The sequence below is a fragment of the Jaculus jaculus genome, chromosome 11 (genome assembly GCF_020740685.1).
Source record: "Jaculus jaculus isolate mJacJac1 chromosome 11, mJacJac1.mat.Y.cur, whole genome shotgun sequence".
NCBI lineage: Eukaryota > Metazoa > Chordata > Mammalia > Rodentia > Dipodidae > Jaculus > Jaculus jaculus.
The window spans coordinates 16638207-16659359 of record NC_059112.1 but is presented as its reverse complement, the minus strand read 5'-3'; the positions used below and the strand labels follow the sequence as shown (position 1 = coordinate 16659359).

The window sequence follows — 21153 nt, the reverse complement described above, 5'->3', positions numbered from 1 at the left end:
CCCCTAGGCCTCTGGGAAACTTGTGTAACACACAGAAGGCAGGACTCGAGAGTCCAGACCGCAACCACACAGCTTCCTAACGCTCACCGCACGGTGGTTTACAGAACAGATCACAGTGGCCCATGCTCAAGCTGCACTTGAATTCATTGTGGGTTTGAGACCCAGGGGAAAACAAAAACCAAAAAAGCAAAACAAAACAGTGCACAATCCATAAGAAACTGACAGGGAAGTTTTTATTGTAAACGGAGGTCATTGACAGTTATTACAAACCAAAGTAACAAACTCAAGTCAGCAATCAGAAACACCTTTACAGGTTTATTTGTGTATGGCAAAATTCGTAACCTTGCCCCCCTGTCGACACCGTTCAAAAATGACTAGAATGACCAGCATTTCAAAGCACTCTTCTGCTTAGCACCCCGATTCTTACCCCCTTAAAGATGCTCGTTCAAAATACAAAGATGTTCCACCTTGCATCATAAAATTATCAGAATTTTTTTTTTTTTTGGTTTTTCGGTTTTTCGAGGTAGGGTCTCACTGTGGTCCAGTCTGACCTGGAATGAACTCTGTAGTCTCAGGGTGGCCTTGAACTCACAGCGATCCTCCTACCTCTGCCTCCCGAGTGCTGGGATTAAAGGCGTGCGCCACCACGCCCAGCGATAAAATTATCAGAATTTATTTGCCTTTCTTCACAGTGCAGGAAGATTACAAACACAGATACGTGAAGTGCCGCAGGTGCGCACAGGAAGGCCCTGCTTCGCGTTCTCATCTTCCTACCTCCCCCCAATCTCTAACAAGGATAGTGCCTTTTTTATGCCCCTTGCCATTTCAACCCACCTGCAGAACATGTCCTTCGTAAGCAAACATGGGACCATGTCCCTTCCCAAGTGCTGCCTGGCTCCCGCCTCCCCCCAGGCTGTGGCTGGTCCACCCGCACTCAGTGCAGAAGCAGCAAGGGGCAAAAGGTCCATCTGTGGCGAGACTGAGTAGCTGAACCCTTACTGAGACTCAAAGCCGGTCACAGGAAAGTCGGTGGCTGTCCCGTTAGGCTTCTCAGAGTGGCTCCAGGCCTGCATTTCAGTGGAAAAGCAGGGACTCTCCGCACAGGACCCAAGAGTTCTGGACATGCAAACAACCCCTTCTACAAAGTTGTCAAAATATATTCTCATGTCAAAGCCTTTCATGGAGATGTATAAAAAACACAGTAATTTCTCAAAGAGAAAAATAGACTATTTCATGAGTTATATTCAATAAACAATACTTCATAATATAGTGATCTGTGGTTTTAGTAGAAATGTTTTTTTAAAGAAACTTTCAAAACAAATCTAAATAGAACAGAAAATTAATAAATGTATAACTTAAGTTATACTGGGCATCTAAATGAAAAGTCTAACAATTTTTTTCTCAGGATTATTTAAGTATTAAGTGATGCCGAATACATCCGGAGGTCATAAATCTCCCTTTTCATTTAAAATCTGCACATGGTGTTGGGCAGTAAATCACTCTGTTCTTCAGTAGAACTAAGACAGTTCTTCACAATCTCTAAAATAGACACTTTTTCCATAAGTGCTGTGACAATACTGAATACAAATTGCTTCGTATTGGTTTTCTTATGTGTGCAATTCAAAGTGACCACGACAAAGTACGGATGCACTTTTTACAGGTTAACCCTTCCTCTGGGGCTTCTGCCTGCCTATTACGTAACACAAGAGAATGCCTCTTAAATTGAGTATAAAATGTGCTTTTAAGAAAATCGGTTGGTTTGGAGATTATACATAATTTTGAGAAAGTGATGTAAGAAACAGAAATTCATTTTTACACTTAGTTAAAAATGACATGTGCTATTTCCTACCCTGACACCCTTAGTCTAGCATATATAACTTCGTTTCTAGGTGTAGCACACTTTAAAAGGGTGACATTGGTGTGGGATGTTGGAGAAAACATATTAGAGAAGTGGGGCCCGTTGGGGCCTATGGCCTCCCACCATGCACTGAGCTATGGGGAGCGCATATCCTGGCCTCAGTCACCCATTCAGTGAGTGGCTCCAGTGTGCCGAGGCTGCTGGGTGGGAAACAGGCATAACTCACAGAGGCCAAGCAACCTCTCCATGGTCGTAGCTTGGAACTGGCTTGAGAGAGTATGAAACCTGACAGTGGTTGGTCATTTGTTTAATCTACCATGAGACTGTCTTCTAACTAGAGTAGCACACCTCTTGGCTTGATTCTTATTGATTGGGTAAGTTTGAACGAGGCTATCCCATCTCTCTAGAGTTTAAATAATCAAAAACTGAGTGCAGACAGTAAAAAGAACATGGTGCTTGGAATTCAAGCTATCTAGGTTGGGCTCACCCCTGGGTTCCAATCTCAGCTCTGCTCCTCTACAAGTGATGCTGGGCCGGTTTCTGGACTCCTCTGATCACCGGTGTCCTCGTGGCTGAGGCTGCGAAGGCTGCACGGTAGTCACGCCTAGGGGAGAAGCGGCGTGGAGAAGGACGGCTACTGTGGCCGCTCCAAAGCCCAAGCTGACGCTGTCTTCACGCCCGCTGCGCTGCCACGCTGCTCCCTCTGCTACTTCCAGAGGACGGTCTGTTACAGCGCACTCTCGGCAGTGCGAGACGAAGGAGCGTCTTGCTGCCTCACGTCGGTGCGGTTCTCTAATGATGGCACCGGCACGTGGAAACAGGATCCTCAAAATGTGCCTTTCCTTTCAAAAGCCAAAAGGCAGAGCATGAAACGGTGATGCCATGCTTTCTCTAGTGGATGCATCCCCGTGAGGAATGAAAGACGCTCACAGGGAGTCTGAACAGCTGTCCTTCAGACAAGAGATGGCAGAATGTTAAAAACACTTCAAAGATGAACTGATTTTTATTAATTTCTCATAATTACCTAGAGAACTGTCATTTGAAGAGCAGTGCAACTTAGTAGAACATATTAGAATTTAGGTACTCAAAAATCTTTTAAGCGTGGAGAGTATATTGAGAGATACAGTAGTTTCCCTCCAGTTAAAATAGTTACAACGTGTTAGCTCAAACTCTGTAAAAACATGATTGACATGCAAACTTTAAAAAAGGTCAAGTTAAGATCTGAGCACAATGACGTGGGATGCCCAGGGTCCTTCTAGTATGGGTTTCCGCAAGGGTTGTCGGAGACCTGGCAGCCCATGTTGTGGCTCGTTACTTGTACTTTGAAGAGAGTTCCGTCGGCGCACATGCAGAGCTTGTAGCGCACCCAGTCGTCGCTCCCGGGCGGGTCCCCGCTGGAGGAGGTGGGCAGACGAGCTGTGCTGACCACCACAGTCCCATTGAGGATGATGCTGCTTTCCTAAGAGGAGGAGAGTAGGATTTATTTACCTCGCACAGGGTGCAGGGCAAGTTCACTCAACTAAACAAAATGTACTGGCCTATTAACGAGCAAAGCAGGCTGTGAGGGCGAAAGTAAATTCACGATGAAAGCACCCGGGGCAGCAGAACCACGGTGGACAGGACGCAGCTGGCTGCTGTCAGCGCAGCTCGGCGCGGCGCAGTCCACGGACGTGCCACGGAGCCTGCCACCGCGAGACACACACCGCTCACTGCTCAGCTCCTGACGGACGTGTGTGACAAGGAGATGAAGTCCCTCGTAGGGAGAATGGACTTAATTAACAGACATTTAATTGACTAAAGATTGAAACCATACAATTTAGAAGACTAGACTTTCAAGGGCAATTGAGTGAGCTCCGGGAACAATCTTACACTATAGGCCCTCGCTACCCTTTCTTTTCAGGGACCACCTATCCAGTCTCTTCCATTTCCTTTCGACAAATAGTCACTAAATATCTAGGGTGTGCTGGTCACCATTCTAGGTGCTGGGAATACTCCAAGATCGCATAGGATGACGCTCAGTGGAATGAGGCCAGACAGTCAGTGAGCAGGGAAAATCTCTGACATAAGAAGGGATAAATGCTATGAGGAAAAGTGACGCAGGACTGGCCAGGGACTCTATCTTGTACAGGGTAGTCAGGAGCAGTGTTTCTTATAAGGGCACACTGCAACCCAAGTGGTGAGATAAGGGAGGGAGGACTTGAGGTCATTGGGTGTGGTTTGACTCAGGTGTCCCCCATAAACTCAGGGGTTCTGAATGCTAGGTTCCCAGCTGATGGAGGTTTGAGAATTAATGCCTCCTGGAGGCGGAGCATTGTTGGGGGCTGGCTTATGGGTGTTACAGCCACTGTGCTGGTGCCAGTATTTGGCACACTCTCCTGTTCCTGTTGTCCACCTGATGTTGGTGAGGAGGTGATGTCCACCCTCTGCTCATGCCACCATTTTCCCTTGCCATTGTGGAGCTTCCCCCTCGACCCTGTAAGCCAAATTAAACCCTTCCCCCCTCCCAAGCTGCTCTTGGTCGGGTGTTTTCTGCCAGCAATGGGAACCTGACTGCCACCCTGGGGAAGAGTACTCCAACCAGAGGCAACTGTGCAAGGGGCCCCCGCTGAAGATGTGCCTGGTGCTCTAGAACAGGAAGGGTCCAGTGTGGATGAAGCAGGGAGGGTGACGAGGACACTGAATAACCCGAGACTAAGAGATAACGAGAGGACTGACAATCTGGGGGCTGGACTTTGCATTTTATTTGAAATCAGAAGAAAACCAATTTAGAAGGTGATAAGGTGGTGGAGGGGTAAGATCTTTTAAAATATATTATTTATTTTATTTGTAAGCAGAGGGGAGGGGGCAAGCACAAGCATGCCCAGGGCATCCAGCCACTGCAAACAAATTCCAGACACATGTGCCACCTTATTGTATCTGGCTTTATGTGGACACTGGGGAACTGAACTCAGGTTGTTTTGACTGCTGAGCCATCTCTCCAGCCCTGACATGATCTTTTTTATGTTTTTTTTTTTTAATTTATTTGAGAGCGACAGACACAGAGAGAAAGACAGATAGAGGGAGAGAGAGAGAATGGGCGCGCCAGGGCTTCCAGCCTCTGCAAACGAACTCCAGACGCGTGCGCCCCCTTGTGCATCTGGCTAACGTGGGACCTGGGGAACTGAGCCTCGAACCAGGGTCCTTAGGCTTCACAGGCAAGCACTTAACCGCTAAGCCATCTCTCCAGCCCGACATGATCTTTTTAATAGGTCTCTCTGAGCCAGGCATGGTGGCCATGCCTATAATCCTAACCCCTTGGAATCCCAGTACTTGTGAGTTTAAGCCAACCTGGAGTACACAGGCAGAACTTGTGTCTGGCTTCTGGGTAGAGAAATGACTGCAAGCCTGAAGGGGCAGACAGGACACTGTCCCACAGTCCAGGCAGGGAATGATGGCAGTGTGCCACGGTGGCGATGGTGGAGGTGCCGAGCAGCAGCCAGGCTCTGCTGACGGACGGCAGGTTTGCAGGACAGCAACAATGACAGAAATGCGAGTTTGGCGGGGATCAAAGCTTGTGAGATTAACTCAGGAGCCTGCAGGGCACGGAAGTGGGGAAGGGAAGTGGCAACTGGACAGAGGTCAAGGGGCAGGTGTCCGAGGGGTGCCAGTCATCACTTAGGGGGACAGTTGGAGCAACGCGGAAGCCGGCAGTGAAGCGGGGCGTGCAGCGCTTGCTCTGGCTACACAGGCCGACCGGCCTTTATCTGCGGTGCTCGGAACTGGGCGATTTCGCTGGGTGACAGTTTTGGATTTTGGAACATCTGCACAGACTACTGGCTGAGCATCCTTAACTCAAGTTTTCAGACTAGGGGTGCTGGACCCGCATACAGAGTAAATGTAAGACTGCTTTTCAAATTTTGTTCTGATGCTGCCATCTTGTGGTCATTTAATTTTACTTTGAATTTCTTACGCAGTTTTCAATACACTGTAGTCCAAGATGACTGTAGTTAACAGTGTTTCTATGTTAGGTGAGAAACATGCTAATTACTCAAATTTGGTCATTTATACTTTGTGCATATGTATAAAATCATCACAATTTATCCCCAAATATGTAACTGTATGTCAACACAAATTAAAAATAAAGAATAAGTTCTAGCCGGGCGTGGTGGTGCACACCTTTAATCCCAGCACTCAGGAGGCAGAGGTAGGAGGCTTGTTGTGAGTTCGAGGCCACCCTGAGGCTACATAGTTAATTCTAGGTCAGCCTGGGCCACAGTGAGACCCTACCACAAAAAACCAAACCAAACCAAAACAAAACAAAACAAAAATAATAAATTCTAAAATGTAGTTTGATAAAATTATTCCAAATACTTTGCTTATATACTTAAAAAACTATTAATATTAACTTAATTATAATGCTAATATTCTTTTTAATACTGGCTTCTTTTCCTTTAACAAAAGAAAGGAACCAATATAATATGTGTATTTCAAGCTATTTTAACATTTGCCATATTTATCAACAAGGTAGAATGGGGCAAGAATTTCCTGGCAGATGAAATGAAAGGTTCAGGAAACTTGCCCATGGTCTCTCTATAGAAATAGCTCTCACCGCCAGGCATGGTGGTGCATGCCTTTAATCCCAGCACTGGGGAGGCAGAGGTAGGAGGATCGCCATGAGTTCGAGGCCACCCTGAGACTACATAGTGAATTCCAGGTCAGCCTGGTCTAGAGTGAGACCCTACCTTGAAAAACCAAAAAACAAAACACACACACACACACACACACACACACAAAAAAAAAAAAAACAAACCCAAATGGGTCACACTTCTGACTGTCTGTGTTGACAGCAACAGCCTGGCCATGACTGCTCAGTGGTACCATCTCATGGGAATGGCTTCTTGCCACAGTGTGAGTGAAAATGTTTCCTTGGTGTTGTGTTGCTATGGAGTTTCTAGCAAGATATCTACTTTATTTATATTCATCTTTATTTATTCAGAGGTGGAGCTATGTGTTTTAGCAGAAAGAAAGAACAAAAGAAAGGAAGGAAGGAGGGAAAGAGGGAAAGAAAGAACATGAAACCACTACTTCATTCTCTGGGGCTTGTTTTTTTTTTTCCTAAGAATTGTGGAATGAGTGCATGACTTCTAAGTCTTTAGGGTTAAGGTCACTTTTGTCATGTATACTTGGCAGACGATTTAATTAGCTTTGGGAGTACACAGCAAGTACCCACAGCACTCTGAATAAATGTGTTTTGACCCGAACTTTGAGCTGGTTGAAAGGTTCTGGACTGTGACTCTCTTGAATGAAACATGATAGGGGCTGATCTTCAGACATGGCCGTGGAAGCCCAAGGAATATGTCACTTCCAACACCGGCAATAAAGACAAATCTTTCTCCTTTACAACCAAAGCTAATGTTCAAATAAGGATATATTTATACAATTGCTAACCGTTTTCTTCACATCAGTGGATATGAAACTCAGGAAAGGATATGAAGCAACTTTACTTATAACAACTACTACCTTCAGATCATAGGTACATTGACTGTCCGAAATTATCTTTCTTTACAAGGTTTGTTTGTGTTTTGCTTTTTGTAAAATCTTTTAAAATAACAAGCACTGGTAAATACAAAGTAGCAAAAATGAAAACAAAACAAAATCATCTGTTACTCTGCTTTTTATAACTGAATGTTGCTGAAATTTACCGTATCTTTCCAGATTATATAAACATATATTCTAAAAGAAATGAGATAGAGGGCTGGAGAGATGGCTCTGCAGTTAAAGTACTTTCTTCTTCTTCTCTCCTTCTCTTCTTTTCTTTTCCTTTTCTTTTCTTTTCTTTTCCTTCCTTCCTCCCTCCCTCCCTCCCTCCCTCCCTCCCTCCCTCCCTCCCTCCCTCCCTCCCTCCCTCCCTCCCTTTCTTTCTTTCTCTTCTCCTTCTTTTTTTTTTTGTGGGTTTTTCGAGGTAGGGTCTCACTCTAGCTCAAGCTGACCTGGAACTTACTATGTAGTCTCAGGGTAGCCTCGAACTCATTGCAATCCTCCTACTTCTGTAAAGGCACTTTCTTGCAAAGCCTCACAACCTGGGTTCAATTCCCCAGCATCTATGTAAAGCCATGACATGCCCATACTCACTCTATCTCTTTCTGTCTTAAATAAATTAAAAGAAAATTCTAAAACAAGAAATGGGATAGTTCACAAATTATAACTTTTTTCACTTCACAATCTATTCTGCATACCTCTCCATGTCAAAAATCATTTTAGTAATTGTATACTATTCTACCTATGGTTTTATGTGTCCAAGAACCTAATTATTATCATAAATTATTTTTTTAAAATTTTTTTGTTCATTTTTATTTATTTATTTGAGAGTGACAGAGAGAGAAAGAGGCAGATAGAGAGAGAGAGAATGGGCACGCCAGGGCTTCCAGCCACTGCAAACGAACTCCAGACACGTGTGCCCCCTTGTGCATCCAGCTAAAGTGGGTCCTGGGGAACCGAGCCTTGAACTGGGGTCCTTAGGCTTCACAGGCAAGTGCTTAATGGCTAAGCCATTTCTCCAGCCCTCATAAATTCTTAAAAATACTCACAGCTTTTAACTCCATGTTACCACCCATGTGGAATTCAATGGTTTTGCCCATGATGAATACTCCTTCATTCCCACGTACAATGGCACGCCCATCCACTTTTATATTTAGATCGCTGGTAGCGTTGCTGGTAATCTAAGTCATTAAAAAATATTGAGAATCATTATCACAGATATAGAAATGAAAGTTACAAGCACAGACATAAAAGGACATTTTATAGCCATGGAAACCAGGACAGAGGACTTGACAATGCTCACACAGGCTAATTACAGTCTACAGCTAATCCTGCCAGTGTTCGGGAGACACTCCTGCACACCTCTATGAACAGTATGATTCTGCTCCCACTCACAACTTCAGACAATAATTCTCTCCTATTGGTAATGTGAAGAAAATAAATCGTACCCGTTCGGTAGATGCTTTTTGAACATTCAGAGTTTTCACTCCATTTGGCAAATGAAACTCATGATTTTCATAGTCTGTGCTGAATAAGATGTTTTGTGTCCTGGGATCGAAGAACCGCATCCCAATGTCACTTGTGATAGAAGTCTTGTTCTTTTCCACGCTCAGCTTTGTTGTTCCTTGCTGAAAGACAATCTTCAGAACAACACTTTATTGGGAATCTGTCTTCAGAAATGACCACAAGCCAAACTGATACCGAACTTTAGTTTTAAAAATATTACAAAAAAAACCCCACTATGTTCAGAAACCATGGCAAGGGCTGGTGGGATGGCTCAGTGCTTTCCACAGGGGACCTGAGAGCACCAGAGTTTGACTCTCCAGATCCCATGTAAACTGCTAGGTGTGGCCGTGCACACCTGTCCCACGGGGAGCAGAGCTGAGACTCGCTGGAGCCCTGAAAGCTCTGGAAGCAGTAAAGAGACTTCAGCTCAAAACAAAAGCACGCAGAAGAGGGATGGGGGGGCACCAATGAGTGTGTCCACATGCAGTGAGCCTATGCACACACACACACACACACACACACACGTGTGCGCATGCCAAAAAACACCCCACAACAACTTCAAATACTTTTCAATGTACCTGTCCCTTAAGAGTTCTTTTATAATGAAGGCGTGTATATTCATCTGCTTCTATGACTGCACAAACACACGGGTCACAGGTCATGGCTCAAGGCCTAAGATGGCCAGAGTGGAGGAGACAAGAAACCCTTCTTGAAGCATCACTGTTATAGCCTGCATTTTAGCAACTACTTGGTCTGTCTGGCCACTGGCATTTCTCTTCCAGGTTCCCAGCAGATGTGGTGGTTTCTAATCTGAGAACATATATACATATATATGTGTATTGTTTTTGAGGTAGGGTCTCACTCTAGTCCAGGCTGACCTGGAATGCACTATGTACTCTCAGGGAGGCCGTGAACTCATGGCGATCCTACCTCTGCCTCCCGAGTGCTGGGATGAAGGGCGTGCACCACCATGCCTGGCTAGAATATACCTTTTTTTTTTTCTTTTTGGTTTTTCAAGGTAGGGTCTCGCTCTAGTTCAGGCTGACCTGGAATTCACTATGTAGCCTCAGGGTGGCCTCGAACTCACAGCAATCCTCCTACCTCTGCCTCCCGAGTGCTGGGATTAAAGGTGTGCGCCACCTCACCCAGCAAGAACATATCCTTTTTTGAAAACTAGTTTCCTCATATGGAAGTACTATTTTCTTTCTTGTATGAATGATGTCAGTCAGTGCTACACTGGACAATATCTACATTCCAGCCTTCTGACATGTAATACACAGCTGTTGTATATAGAGTTCACATTTGAGAATTGCAGTTGAGTGATAAATTACAAAAAAATCTCAGACTGTTTTAAGCGACTTTACGATGCGGGCTGCATTCATAGCTATCCTCAGTGCCTGACTACACGTGGCCGGGTGCAGCAGGTCGGACATGCATGATCTAGAATAATAAGTACCTAACAGATTATAAAGCCAACGATGTTACTGAATGATGACTATTCATGAACGCAAAATATGTCAAATTCTGATAAAGGAAGACGTGCATTCCAGCACTCAGCTGTGGGTTTCTGCAAACAGCTGTCATCTATCGCCCTCCTCCATTTCCACTCGACCCAGTGGGGACACTTACAGGCTGGTTGTTGCCGGTGATGACCAAGTTTTCGTTCCGCCTTCCTCCCACTGTGCTCTTATACAGGGGGTGGATCACTCCCATGTCGGATACTTGCTTAAACCGGAGCAGACCACTCTCGTGGAACTCCAGGCTGTCGCAGCCATTCGGCCCAATACGAATCACTGCCCAGATGACGAGTGTTATCTGCAAGAGAGCGGCCCGTGCCCACTGTCAGCGGGCAGCAGACTCCTGGAAAGCAAGCAGGAGAGAAAACTGCCAAAATCCTAGAGCGCTCTGAGATGTTGAACATGGACGTGAACACAGCAGCTGGTTCTTTGTGCTTAACAAGTTTACTTTCAGGGCTGGAGAGATGGCTTAGTAGTTAAGGTACATGACTGCAAAGCCTAAGGATCCAAGTTCGATTCCCCAGAACCCATGTAAGCCAGATGGACAAGGTAGCACATGTGCTGGAGTTAGCCTGCAGTGGCTAAGAGGCCCTGGCGTGCCCATTCTCTCTGCCTCTCAAATAAATAAAAATAAATAAATGAGCTAAACAAGTTTACTTTTACCCACATACTAAATATAATAACCTAAAAGCCAAAATGTGCTAAAAGGGCTGCAAGAAAGAGCAGTCACATGTTTTTCAACCCTTACAATATCTTGTTTTCCACAGAAATGGCTTTTAATAATTTTAGCTATTTTGCTTAAAATTTTTCTAAATAACATATGCATTTTATCTTAACTTACCAATTAAAGGTTTTATCTCTTCATTTCCTGTCTTTTAATTGTTACATCTTTTTTTCTACCAACTCCAATGTGAAGTTTGGTGAAATCTATATTCAGTATTACAGCCATGTAAACATTGTTCACTGTTCAACCAAACCCTTTACTATGATGAGTTCCTTTCTTATACTTTACATCACTGACAGGTTTTTGTTTTTCACTTTTGCTTTTCCTTTTGAGACAGGGTCTCATGCAGTCTAGACTGGCCTCTAACTTGCTATGTAGCAGAGGCTGGCCTTGAACTCCTGACCTTCTCCCCTCTACCTTCCAAGTGCTGGGATTACAAGTGTGTGTCACTATGTTCAGCTTTGGTTTTTAAAGTTTTCATCACTCACTCTATTTTCTCTATCTCCTTGACATTCTATTTTGCAATGGCTTAAGTACCATGTCCATGATATCAGAGTGAAAAGGATGAGAAATTTCCCTGCGCTGGGGGCTTCTGCGGCGCATACTCACAAGTAAGTTGATGACCGCCAGTGTAAACAAGAGGACGATCACGCAGATGGCCAAGCTGCCCTTCCTCCCCCGCAGCCCGGTTTTGTGGAGCCGGTCTTCATCAATTGGAATATATCCCGCTTTAAAGTTACTGTTGTGCTCTTTGTTGACGTTCCTCCTCTCAACAGCCTTCTCGCGCATGGATTTCTTCACGGGCCCATTGGAACTTTGCTGAACACAAAACACAGTAGAATGGCTGTCATTCTTGTCCTGGTGTACCAGTGAAGTTTAAATTCATAACTAAACAAGCTGAACTGGCTGTTCATACATGCTCTATTAACACACTACAGGCTTCATTCAAATAAGGAATTTATCTAAAGGATTGTATATAATTTCCTTCAGGGTTATTATTTAATAGTATAGTTCCTCTGCTTTCAATAATCCTGTCAATAATATGTACGGCTCATTTCTAGGCAGAGCTGAAACATAGATCTGTGTATATAATCTGATTTTTATTAAATGTATATATTCATTTATATGAAAAGAAATGGAGTAGCTTCACAGTATGCTACTTATAGCTCCACTGATTAAAATTAACATTATCATAGACCCACAATATTCCAAGTGTATGCTATGTGGGGCAGGTTCAATTGAACCCTTCTCAGGACCTAAAATACCAAACACATTTTCAAAATCACAAGGTGCTCTTTACTGTTAACTCTCTTTCTCTCTTGAGTGTACAATGGAGGTTTCCAGATGCTACGTTACCATTTGAGATTAACACGATCACCCTAGGAGCTAAGAGGATGTTTGCTTGGGCATTCCTGTGTTTCAAGATTCCTTACTTTCAATTTTTAATATGGTAAATACAAATGGGTATAATCCACATAAAGTAAAGTTCTTTGGGACTCTCAGTAGCTCTTAAAGAGTGTAGAGAGAACCTGGGACCACCAATTTTCAGAGCTTCTGACTTTGACTATGGCTGAATGGTACAGTGGGTAACACAATCACAAAAGGATTGGCACACATGGGTACTGCCCAGATTGAATATTTTTTAGAGCTGTGAAAAACTCATTCAATGGAGGAAAAAATAACATCCCTTTCAAACAGATGGTATCATTGAGTAGGCATGTATTTAGCACTGTATGCGTAAGTGCTAAAACAAAAGCCTGGAACACAAGAGGCATAGAGGCCATGATCCTGCTTTGCGTCGGAAGTACTTTCAATAAAGTCCTCTGTTCACATAAGCAATGCATGCTGCAGAATCCAAGCAGAAAGTCAGGATGCCATGGCGATGCCAGGGAAACGGGAGGAGCAGCTGGGTCAGAGCTGGAGCTGCTGGGAGAAGGAAGCTGGAAAAGGAGGGCCGGGTGGAGAAAGTTTGTAGCAGGACAGACTCTATTTAAGTGTGAGTCACTGGGGGGTTCTGGGCATGAATGACATGTTTAAAGCATGTTAACTGTTAGGCGGACATTTGTAGGAAAGATAGGACAGAGAAATGCTGAAAAGCGAAGGTGTGTAAGTCATTATTGACCATAGCAGAGAAACGGGAGTGAACCAGAACTTCTAGCAAGCAAGAAGCACAAAAGCAGCTCCCATGGTGGTGCCAATGATCCAATCCATGTGCCCACTGGCCTGGTACAGTACAGAGCCACAGGAGAAGCCAAGTGAAGGGATTTTCCACTCACATCAGCCTTGTTGTAAAGTCAAGAAACCTGAAGGGGAAGACAGCAGGGACCAGCTGAGCAGCGACCGAAGGAGATCACAAGCTGAACCAACTGAGCAGAGCCCGTACAGCTTCAGGCACCCTGCACAGCCCTGCTTCCCCCATTTGCCAGTGGTGCAAACCGCCAGAGAACTTATCCACCCCCCAGCCACCCAGCACCCAGCACCCAGCACAGTGGATCAGGAAACAGGAAAAAAATACTCAAAAATAGTTAATATAAGAGAGTAAAGGAAAATCAGAAAGAACTACAAAATGAGAAGAATGGCAGAATAAATACACACCTTTCAATAATAACTCTTAATATCAACAGCCTCAACGCCCCAACCAAAAGACACAGGCTTGTAGGCTGGATTAAAAAGCAGGATTCTTCTATTTTTGCCTCCAAGAAATTTACCTTTCCGTAAAAGACAGACCCCTATCTTAGGGTGAAAGGATGGAAAATGGTATTTCAAGCAAATGGGCCTAGAAAACAAGCAGGTGTTGCTATCCTAATATCTGACAGGGTAGACTTCAAACTAGCATTAGTTATGCAAGATAAAGAATGTCACTTTATATTGATTAAAGGCACACTCCAACACAAGGACATTACAATTCTAAACATATAGGCACCTGACATGGGGCTCCCAATTTCATCAAACAAACACTATTAGAATTAAGGGCACAGATAACACCAAATACAATTGTAGTGGGTGACTTCAATACCTGACTCTCATCAACTGACAGGTCATTTGGGCAAAAAATAAACAGAGGAAAATGAAATTATGAAAGTTGCAGGGAAATGGATGGATCTGGAAAGGATTATACTTAGTGAGGCAACCCAGGCCCAGAAAGCCAAACATTGCATGTTCTCTTTCATATGTGGTCTCTAGCTACAAATGTTTAGGCTTATATGTGAATTGGAGTTAAAATTGGTAGCAGAGGCCATTAGCTAGAAAGGGGCTATAAGGGAAGTAGGAGATGGGAGGACTCAAGGGGATGGTATTATTTATATATATATATATATATATATATATATATATATATATGCATATATATACATCTACATATATATGTATGTATGTATATATATGTATGTATATGTGTGTATATATGTATATGTGTATGTGTATATATGTGTGTGTATATGTATGTATGTATATATACATATATGTAGATGAACAGATTACTGGGGGTGGAATGGCCTAAATGAGGTCAGAGGAAAAGATTAAGTAAAGGAAGGGTCAGAGGGGGGTTATTCAAAATTTAAGAAGTGATGAATAGGGCTGGAGAGATGGCTTAGCGGTTAAGCGCCGCTTGCCTGTGAAGCCTAAGGACCCTGGTTCGAGGCTCGTTTCCCCAGGACCCATGTTAGCCAGATGCACAAAGGGGTGCATGTGTCTGGAGTTTGTTTGCAGTGGCTGGAAGCCCTGGCGTGCCCATTCTCTCTCTATCTGTCTTTCTATCTCTCTCTCTGTGTCACTTTCAAATAAATAAATAAAAATGAACAATGAAATATTTAAAAAAAGAAGTTATACGAAAATCTACTACTTTTTTGGATGATGGCACAGCTGGAAGCCATAAATTATTTCTAGAAATTTTTCACTGCCAGGGATGGGATTTCTTCCAGGGAGTTGTTGGCCGGGAGGTTCCCGATGCCCCCAAAACATTACAGGTCATTGCTAAGGTTCTTGGACTCCCACTAGGAATAGATGGTAAGACCCTATTTCTGAAGAGTCCACAAGCTTGGGCTGCAAGGTCACTGAGAAATAAAGCTAGAACTGAGTTGAAAACCTCCTCCCTGTAGACCAGTCAACAGAAAGCTGGAAAAAGCTATGCTGCATGCAGCTATATTGGAGAGATAAACAACAGTGGACACTGCAAGCCTTAAGTTTGGCCAGCCAAGCCAAAGCAGCCAACAGGTGCAATACTGGCACGTCTATTATGGGAGAAACCAACCACTCTCTAATTGGACTGGAGGCCTGCTCCATGGGAGGAAATACATGCCTGGTACTAAAACCCTATGATGGGGGAGGTCATGAGCCCTCGGGGTGTAATGCCTGCTGGTGTCTGCCTAAATGTATATACTGTGCTCACCAAACTGCATGGTAAGCACTTCTTGTAATGCTCATACCCATATATTAATGCTACTCTCACTTTACTACTTTACTACTCTCTCTTTACAGATGGCAGTGACCTCTGGGATGACTCAAAAGGCACCACAGTGCTGAGAAGTGACAGAGGAGTGCTCAGCACTGAAACATCTCTATCACATCAATCACATCTTCCAAGGCTCAGGGTCCATTGTAAAAGAGATGGTGGAAAGAATGTAAGGGCCAAAGAAAGGGTAGGACTGATTACAGTAAAGTCTTCCAGACACAAAATGGCCTGGATATTCATGACTTATCAGTGCCTGACACTACCTACACAAGACCCTCATAATAGGAGGAAAAGATGATGACATCAAAATAAAAAAGACTAATTTAGAGAGGAGGGGATATGATGGAGAATGGAGTTGCAAAGGGGAAAGTGTGGGGGGAAGGGAATTATCATGGTTTATTATCTATAATTATGGAAGCTGTCAATATTTTTTTAATTCAGAAAATAAAGAAAAAGGATATATGAAAAAAGATACTTTATGAGAAGATGATAGAATTTGTAGCTAGTTTCAAAAATCCTTCATATTTATGTCTATGGATAGTGGTTAGTAGGGAGCAAAAAAAGCAAAAAGAATCGTATGTGTATGTATGTGTGTTTGTGCAAGTATGTGTTTGCTTTGCTATGGCTCTGACTCAGGGCCTTGAACATACTATGCAAGTTCACTAGTATGAAACTACATAATTAGCACTTGTTCATTTACTTATTTATTTGAGATAGAGAATGCACGTGCCAGGGCCCCCAGCCACTGCAAACTAACTCCAGATGCATGTGCTACCTTGTGTATCTGGCTTTCATGGGTACCGGTGAATCAAATCTCGGTCCTTAGGGTTTGCAGGCAAGCACTTTAACCGCTAATCCATCTCTCCAGCTCAGCACTTGGTTTTTTGAGATAGGGTCTCACTGTGAAGTCAGGTTTTTGTGGAACTTGCAGCAACTTGATGCAGGCAGATTGCTGAGTGTGAGGCCAGCCTGGGTTACATTGTGAACCTGTCTCAACAAATACCTTAGGCAAAGTCTCAATGTAGGCTCACGTTAATGAAGTTAAAATTCACCTCTGACCTGGGATACATTCATTGCTTTCTCCACCAGTATGTTTACAATAGTTTGTTTGATGCATTTAACATTTTCTGACTAGCGACCGTATGTCAGAAGTTCCAAAGGCCCATGCTCACAGGATCTGAGACAACAGGGGGGTAGACAGACAAGGTTGCCAGCAAGTGCAGTGCAGCATCAGAGTGATAGCCTAGCAGTGCACACAACACTAAAGATTATAGGGGACGCATGCACCCCCATTTAGGGATTCAGGGCTTCAGTGAAGGTTTCTAAGAAAAGCTGAGGTTTGAGTTCAATTCTGGAAAGATGAACAGAAATTATCCAGGAAAAAGAAAAGTAGCCAAGGACATTGTAGACAAAGAAAAGTGCATGGAGAATGCAGTAACCTCTGGTTGAACTAGACTTTTTGTTGTTGTTTTGTTTTGGTTTTTTGAGGTAGGGTTTTGCTCTGGTCCAGGTTATTTGGAATTCACTATGTAGTCTCAGGGTAGCCTCAAACTCACGGTGATCCTTCTACCTCTGCCTCTTAAGTGCTGGGATTGAAGGCATGCACCACCACGCCTGGCTTGAACTAGCATTTTTTTTTTTCGAGGTAGGGTCTCACTCTAGCCCAGGCTGACCTGGAATTCACTATGGAGTCTCAGGGTGGCCTCGAACTCACAGCAATCCTCCGAGCTCTGCCTCCCGTGTGCTGGGATTAAAGGCATGCGCCATCACGCCCGGCTGTGAACTAGCATTTTTTAACAAATATTTTTATTTATTTGGAGAGAGGAAAAGAGAATGGGGAGATATGAATGAACGAGAATGAGCACTCCAGGGTTTCTTGCCATCTAAAAACACCCCAGATGGATGCACCCTTTTGTGCATCTGGCTTTATGTGAGTGCTAGGGAATTAAACCCAAGCCGTCAGGGTTTGTGAGCAAGGGCTTTTAACTGCTGAGCCATCTCTCCAGCCCCTGGTTGTGGTAGCTTTTTTGTGGGTGGACAGAATAAATAATAAGAATGCAGCAAAGGCGATGTGAGATATATGGTCAGAGACCAGTAACTGACCTACTTGGCTCTGCAAGAATGATGGGCTTTAAATTAAGTATGGTGGGTGGGGGGGAGCTACTGAAGACTGTTCAAAAGTTAGTAATACAGGGCTGGAGAGATGGCTTAGCAGTTAAGGCATTTGCCTGCGAAGCCTAAGGACCCTGTTTCGATTCCCCAGGACCCATGTAAGCCAGATACACAAAGGGGACACATGCATCTGGAGTTTGTCTGCAGTGGCTAGAGATCCTAGAGTGCCCATTCTCTCTGTCTACTTCTCTCTCTCTTGAATAAATAAATAAAATGTAGTTTTTAAGTTAGTAATACAAAAGAGATCTGTGCTGAAGCTGCAGATCAAATGAGACCAAGAGGCTAGAGACAAACAGATCGACCAACATGTTTCCCTCCCTTGGAGATGGAAGACTTGTAAGAGGTAGAGGTGTCAGGACCAGGAGACTGAGTGGGTATGAGTGGGACAGAGAGAGGTTCAAGATAACTCCTGAACAGAATGGGTGACAGAATCTGTGGACACACACACACACACACACACACACACACACACACACACACGGCTGCTTGTTGAAATCCAGAGCTCAGCATAGCAGATAAATTAAGTTCAATGTGGGTTTCAAACCAGTCCTGCTCTGGTTGGGGTGAGCAAGTGAACTGATAGTTGCAGACCATTTAAAAGTGACCAGGATACATCATTTTCCAACATGTTTGAGGTTGAGGATCCACTGGAAAACTTGGTTAAGTTCAAGGCATGCACTTGGAGACTGCGGACTGGATCGTAACACCTAGTTTATGTATAAACCAAGAGCATCACTAATAGGCATGACATAAAAGAAAACAAAACTCGTCCAGGGCTGGAGAGATGGCTTAGTGGTTAAGGCACTTTGCCTGAAAGCCAAAGGACCCAGGTTTGATTCCCCAGGACCCACATAAGGCAGATGCACAAGATGGCATGCACATCTGGAATGCATTTGCAGTGGCTGAAGGCCCTAGCACATCCCATCCTCCACCCCCTCTCAAATAAATACAATATATAAATTTCTTTTAAAAAAATCTTTAAATAATGGGCTGGAGAGATGGCTTAGTGGTTAAGGCATATGCCTACAAAGTCATAGGACCCTGGTTCAATTCCCCAGGACCCACATAAGGCAGATGCACAAGGGGCACATGCATCTGGAATTCATTCTCAGTGGCTGAAGGCCCTGGCATGCCCATTCTCTCTCCCCCCCTCAAATAAAAATAAAAAGTCTTTAAATAAATAACTCATCCAACTCAGATTCTGAAGTGAGCTAGGAAAATGGAGACACAATTTTAATCTGGACAATCCGCACCTTGCCTATGGTCTATAGCTGATTGTTCTGAGTTTTCACCAGTTTGACTAAGCAACTTGAAGGCAGATTTCATGTCTATCCCTCCCCCCGCCCCCGTCCTGTCCCGTCCCTGAGATGAACTTCTCCAAGAACATATACCTAATAGATCTCTGAAAAGTCCATCACCTGATAAAATCTTTCCAAAGTTCAAACAGCATGTTGGCAATCTGGCTCACTTAATGTTTTCAACCATGTTGAAAAATGAAACATTTTCAAGAGAAATTATCACATCCAATTATTTTTTAATATTTTATTTTTATTTACTTATTTGACAGAGGGAAGGAGGCAGGGTGAAAGAGAGAGAAATGGGCATGCCAGGGCTTCCAGCCACTGCAAATGAACTCCAGATGCAATCGCCACCTTGTGCATCTGGATTATGTGGGTCCTATGGAATCGAACCGAGGTCCTTTGGCTTTGCAGGCAAGCGCCTTAACAGCTAAGCCATCTCTCCAGCCCTCCAATTATTATTTTTTTATGGGAAACCTCAGTTAAGTGATCTCAGAAATTATTTTTATTATAATAAATTACCCTAGCAACTCTATCACTGGACATGCATTCATCCATGTACACACACGTATGTGTATGCTGAAGTTGAGCTTGATTTGTGCGTGAATGTGTGTGCGGTGTGTGAGTGAGGGAGGGAGGCTTTTAAAGTATTCTAAGTGACACATTTACAATGCAAACCAGAAAATATAGTTGATAATGCATTTTTTAAAAGTGCTTTATAAATCCACTGAACAAGAGTGAGTTTTATACCGGTGACGAAATCTCTGCAAAACAAAGTGCGAGGGGAAATCTGGGAACTGTCCGCATGTGGGGAAAGGCTGTGGCCACAAGCCAGGCAACAGCTGACCACTTCTTGGCGGGTGTCGGGAGAGCCTCCCTGCCGGGGCTGCGGTTATTTTTATCCGCATCTTGGCTGGCCACGGCGCCCGGGCACGTCCCGACTGGCACGGTCACCGGGTGACCCTCAGGACGGTGACCCACTCCAGGCCCGGATGAGGGCCCGCTGCCCACTGCCCCGCTGCCCCTCGCCCGGCCCGGCCCGGCCTTCCCCAGCAGCATCCCGGCAGCGGACAGCTCCCGCCGCCCCGCCCCGGAGCCCGGCCCCCTGCCGGCCTTGACGTCCCGGTCCCCGCCACCCTTCCAGCCCTACGCGGTCCCGCCGGTACGACCCGGCCTCCCCCCTCAGCTCCTCCAGCCGCCGGCCGGCCGCGGCGGGGCTCACAGACCTGCTCGGCCGCAGCCGCCGCCGCTGCAGCCGCCATCTTCCCGCGCCCTCTGATGCCGCCGCCTCCCCCGCCCCGCCGGCCGCACCCCGCGCCTGCGCGCTGACACTGGTGGGCGGGGAAACCACGCTCTAGCCCCGCCCCGTCACGCCCCCGTCACGCCCACTGCCTTCCTCCTCCCCGACGGAGCGTTAGATTCCGCTGGGTCCTAGCGCTCAACCTAGTAGACGAGCGCCACCTGTTGCTTCCCTGCGCTGGGGCGACAGAGAGCATGGCAAAGGGGACTGACTGCTCGTCTCTCTGGCTGGACTCAGATTTTCGGGAAAGGAAAACACACCTCTCGCCTTCCATCTTCTGCCCCACCGTGGAGAGCCGGGGCCATTCCGAGCTGTGACGCCTTTCTGGTTTCACAGGTCAGGGACGTCGGGTCTGGGATTGGAAGGGATTGATTGACATCTAGAGAGCAGGGTGATAAACCATGATAATTCCCCCTCCCTTTCTAATTCTTCCAAAACTCTCATAAAATAGGCTCCCATTTTACAGATAAAGAAACCAAGCCCTAGAGAGGTTCCATGGCTGAACTTGCACAAATATTGTGTTAGTTACTTTTCTGTTTGCTATGACCAAACACCTGACAAAAGAAACTTAAAGAGGAAGGGTTTATTTTGGCTCCCAGAGAAATGCAGTCCATCATGGTGGAGAATACATGGTGGATGTATCCCCGGGATTCGTGTTTTGGAAAATTAACCTTCAAGGTGACAGTGTCGGAAGATGTGACCTTTCAGAAGTGAGCGGGTCATGAGTGCTCTGTCAGGTCCACTTGAGGGAATGAGCTACTTATCTTAAGAGTATGTTCCTGAGAAGATAAGGAACTTTTGTGGTCCCTCT

General features: G+C 44.9%; 1 protein-coding gene across 1 annotated transcript; it reads right to left on the bottom strand.

The window, feature by feature from the left end:
* Positions 1 to 211: 211 nt before the first annotated feature.
* Positions 212 to 20325, bottom strand: Sgcb (sarcoglycan beta). The gene is made up of 6 exons (XM_004658693.3): positions 20269 to 20325; positions 11732 to 11941; positions 10511 to 10696; positions 8824 to 9015; positions 8425 to 8556; positions 212 to 3317 (listed from the first exon to the last, which is right to left on the bottom strand). Exons 1-6 carry the CDS (start codon positions 20302 to 20304, stop codon positions 3114 to 3116), a joined length of 960 nt encoding a protein of 319 aa, XP_004658750.1. The 5' UTR covers positions 20305 to 20325; the 3' UTR covers positions 212 to 3113.
* Between the last annotated feature and the right edge of the window lie 828 nt (positions 20326 to 21153).

What these genes read in the sequence shown, in the direction of transcription:
- Sgcb (XM_004658693.3), bottom strand. Translation starts at nt 20,304, where the DNA reads ATGGCGGCTGCAGCGGCGGCGGCTGCGGCCGAGCAG. An exon ending in TCACCGGCAACAACCAGCCT is followed by an intron (nt 9,016 to 10,510) that starts GTAAGTGTCCCC and finishes GTTGTTCTGAAG; the next exon opens with ATTGTCTTTCAGCAAGGAAC. An exon ending in GTAACATGGAGTTAAAAGCT is followed by an intron (nt 3,318 to 8,424) that starts GTGAGTATTTTT and finishes TCCTCCTCTTAG; the next exon opens with GAAAGCAGCATCATCCTCAA.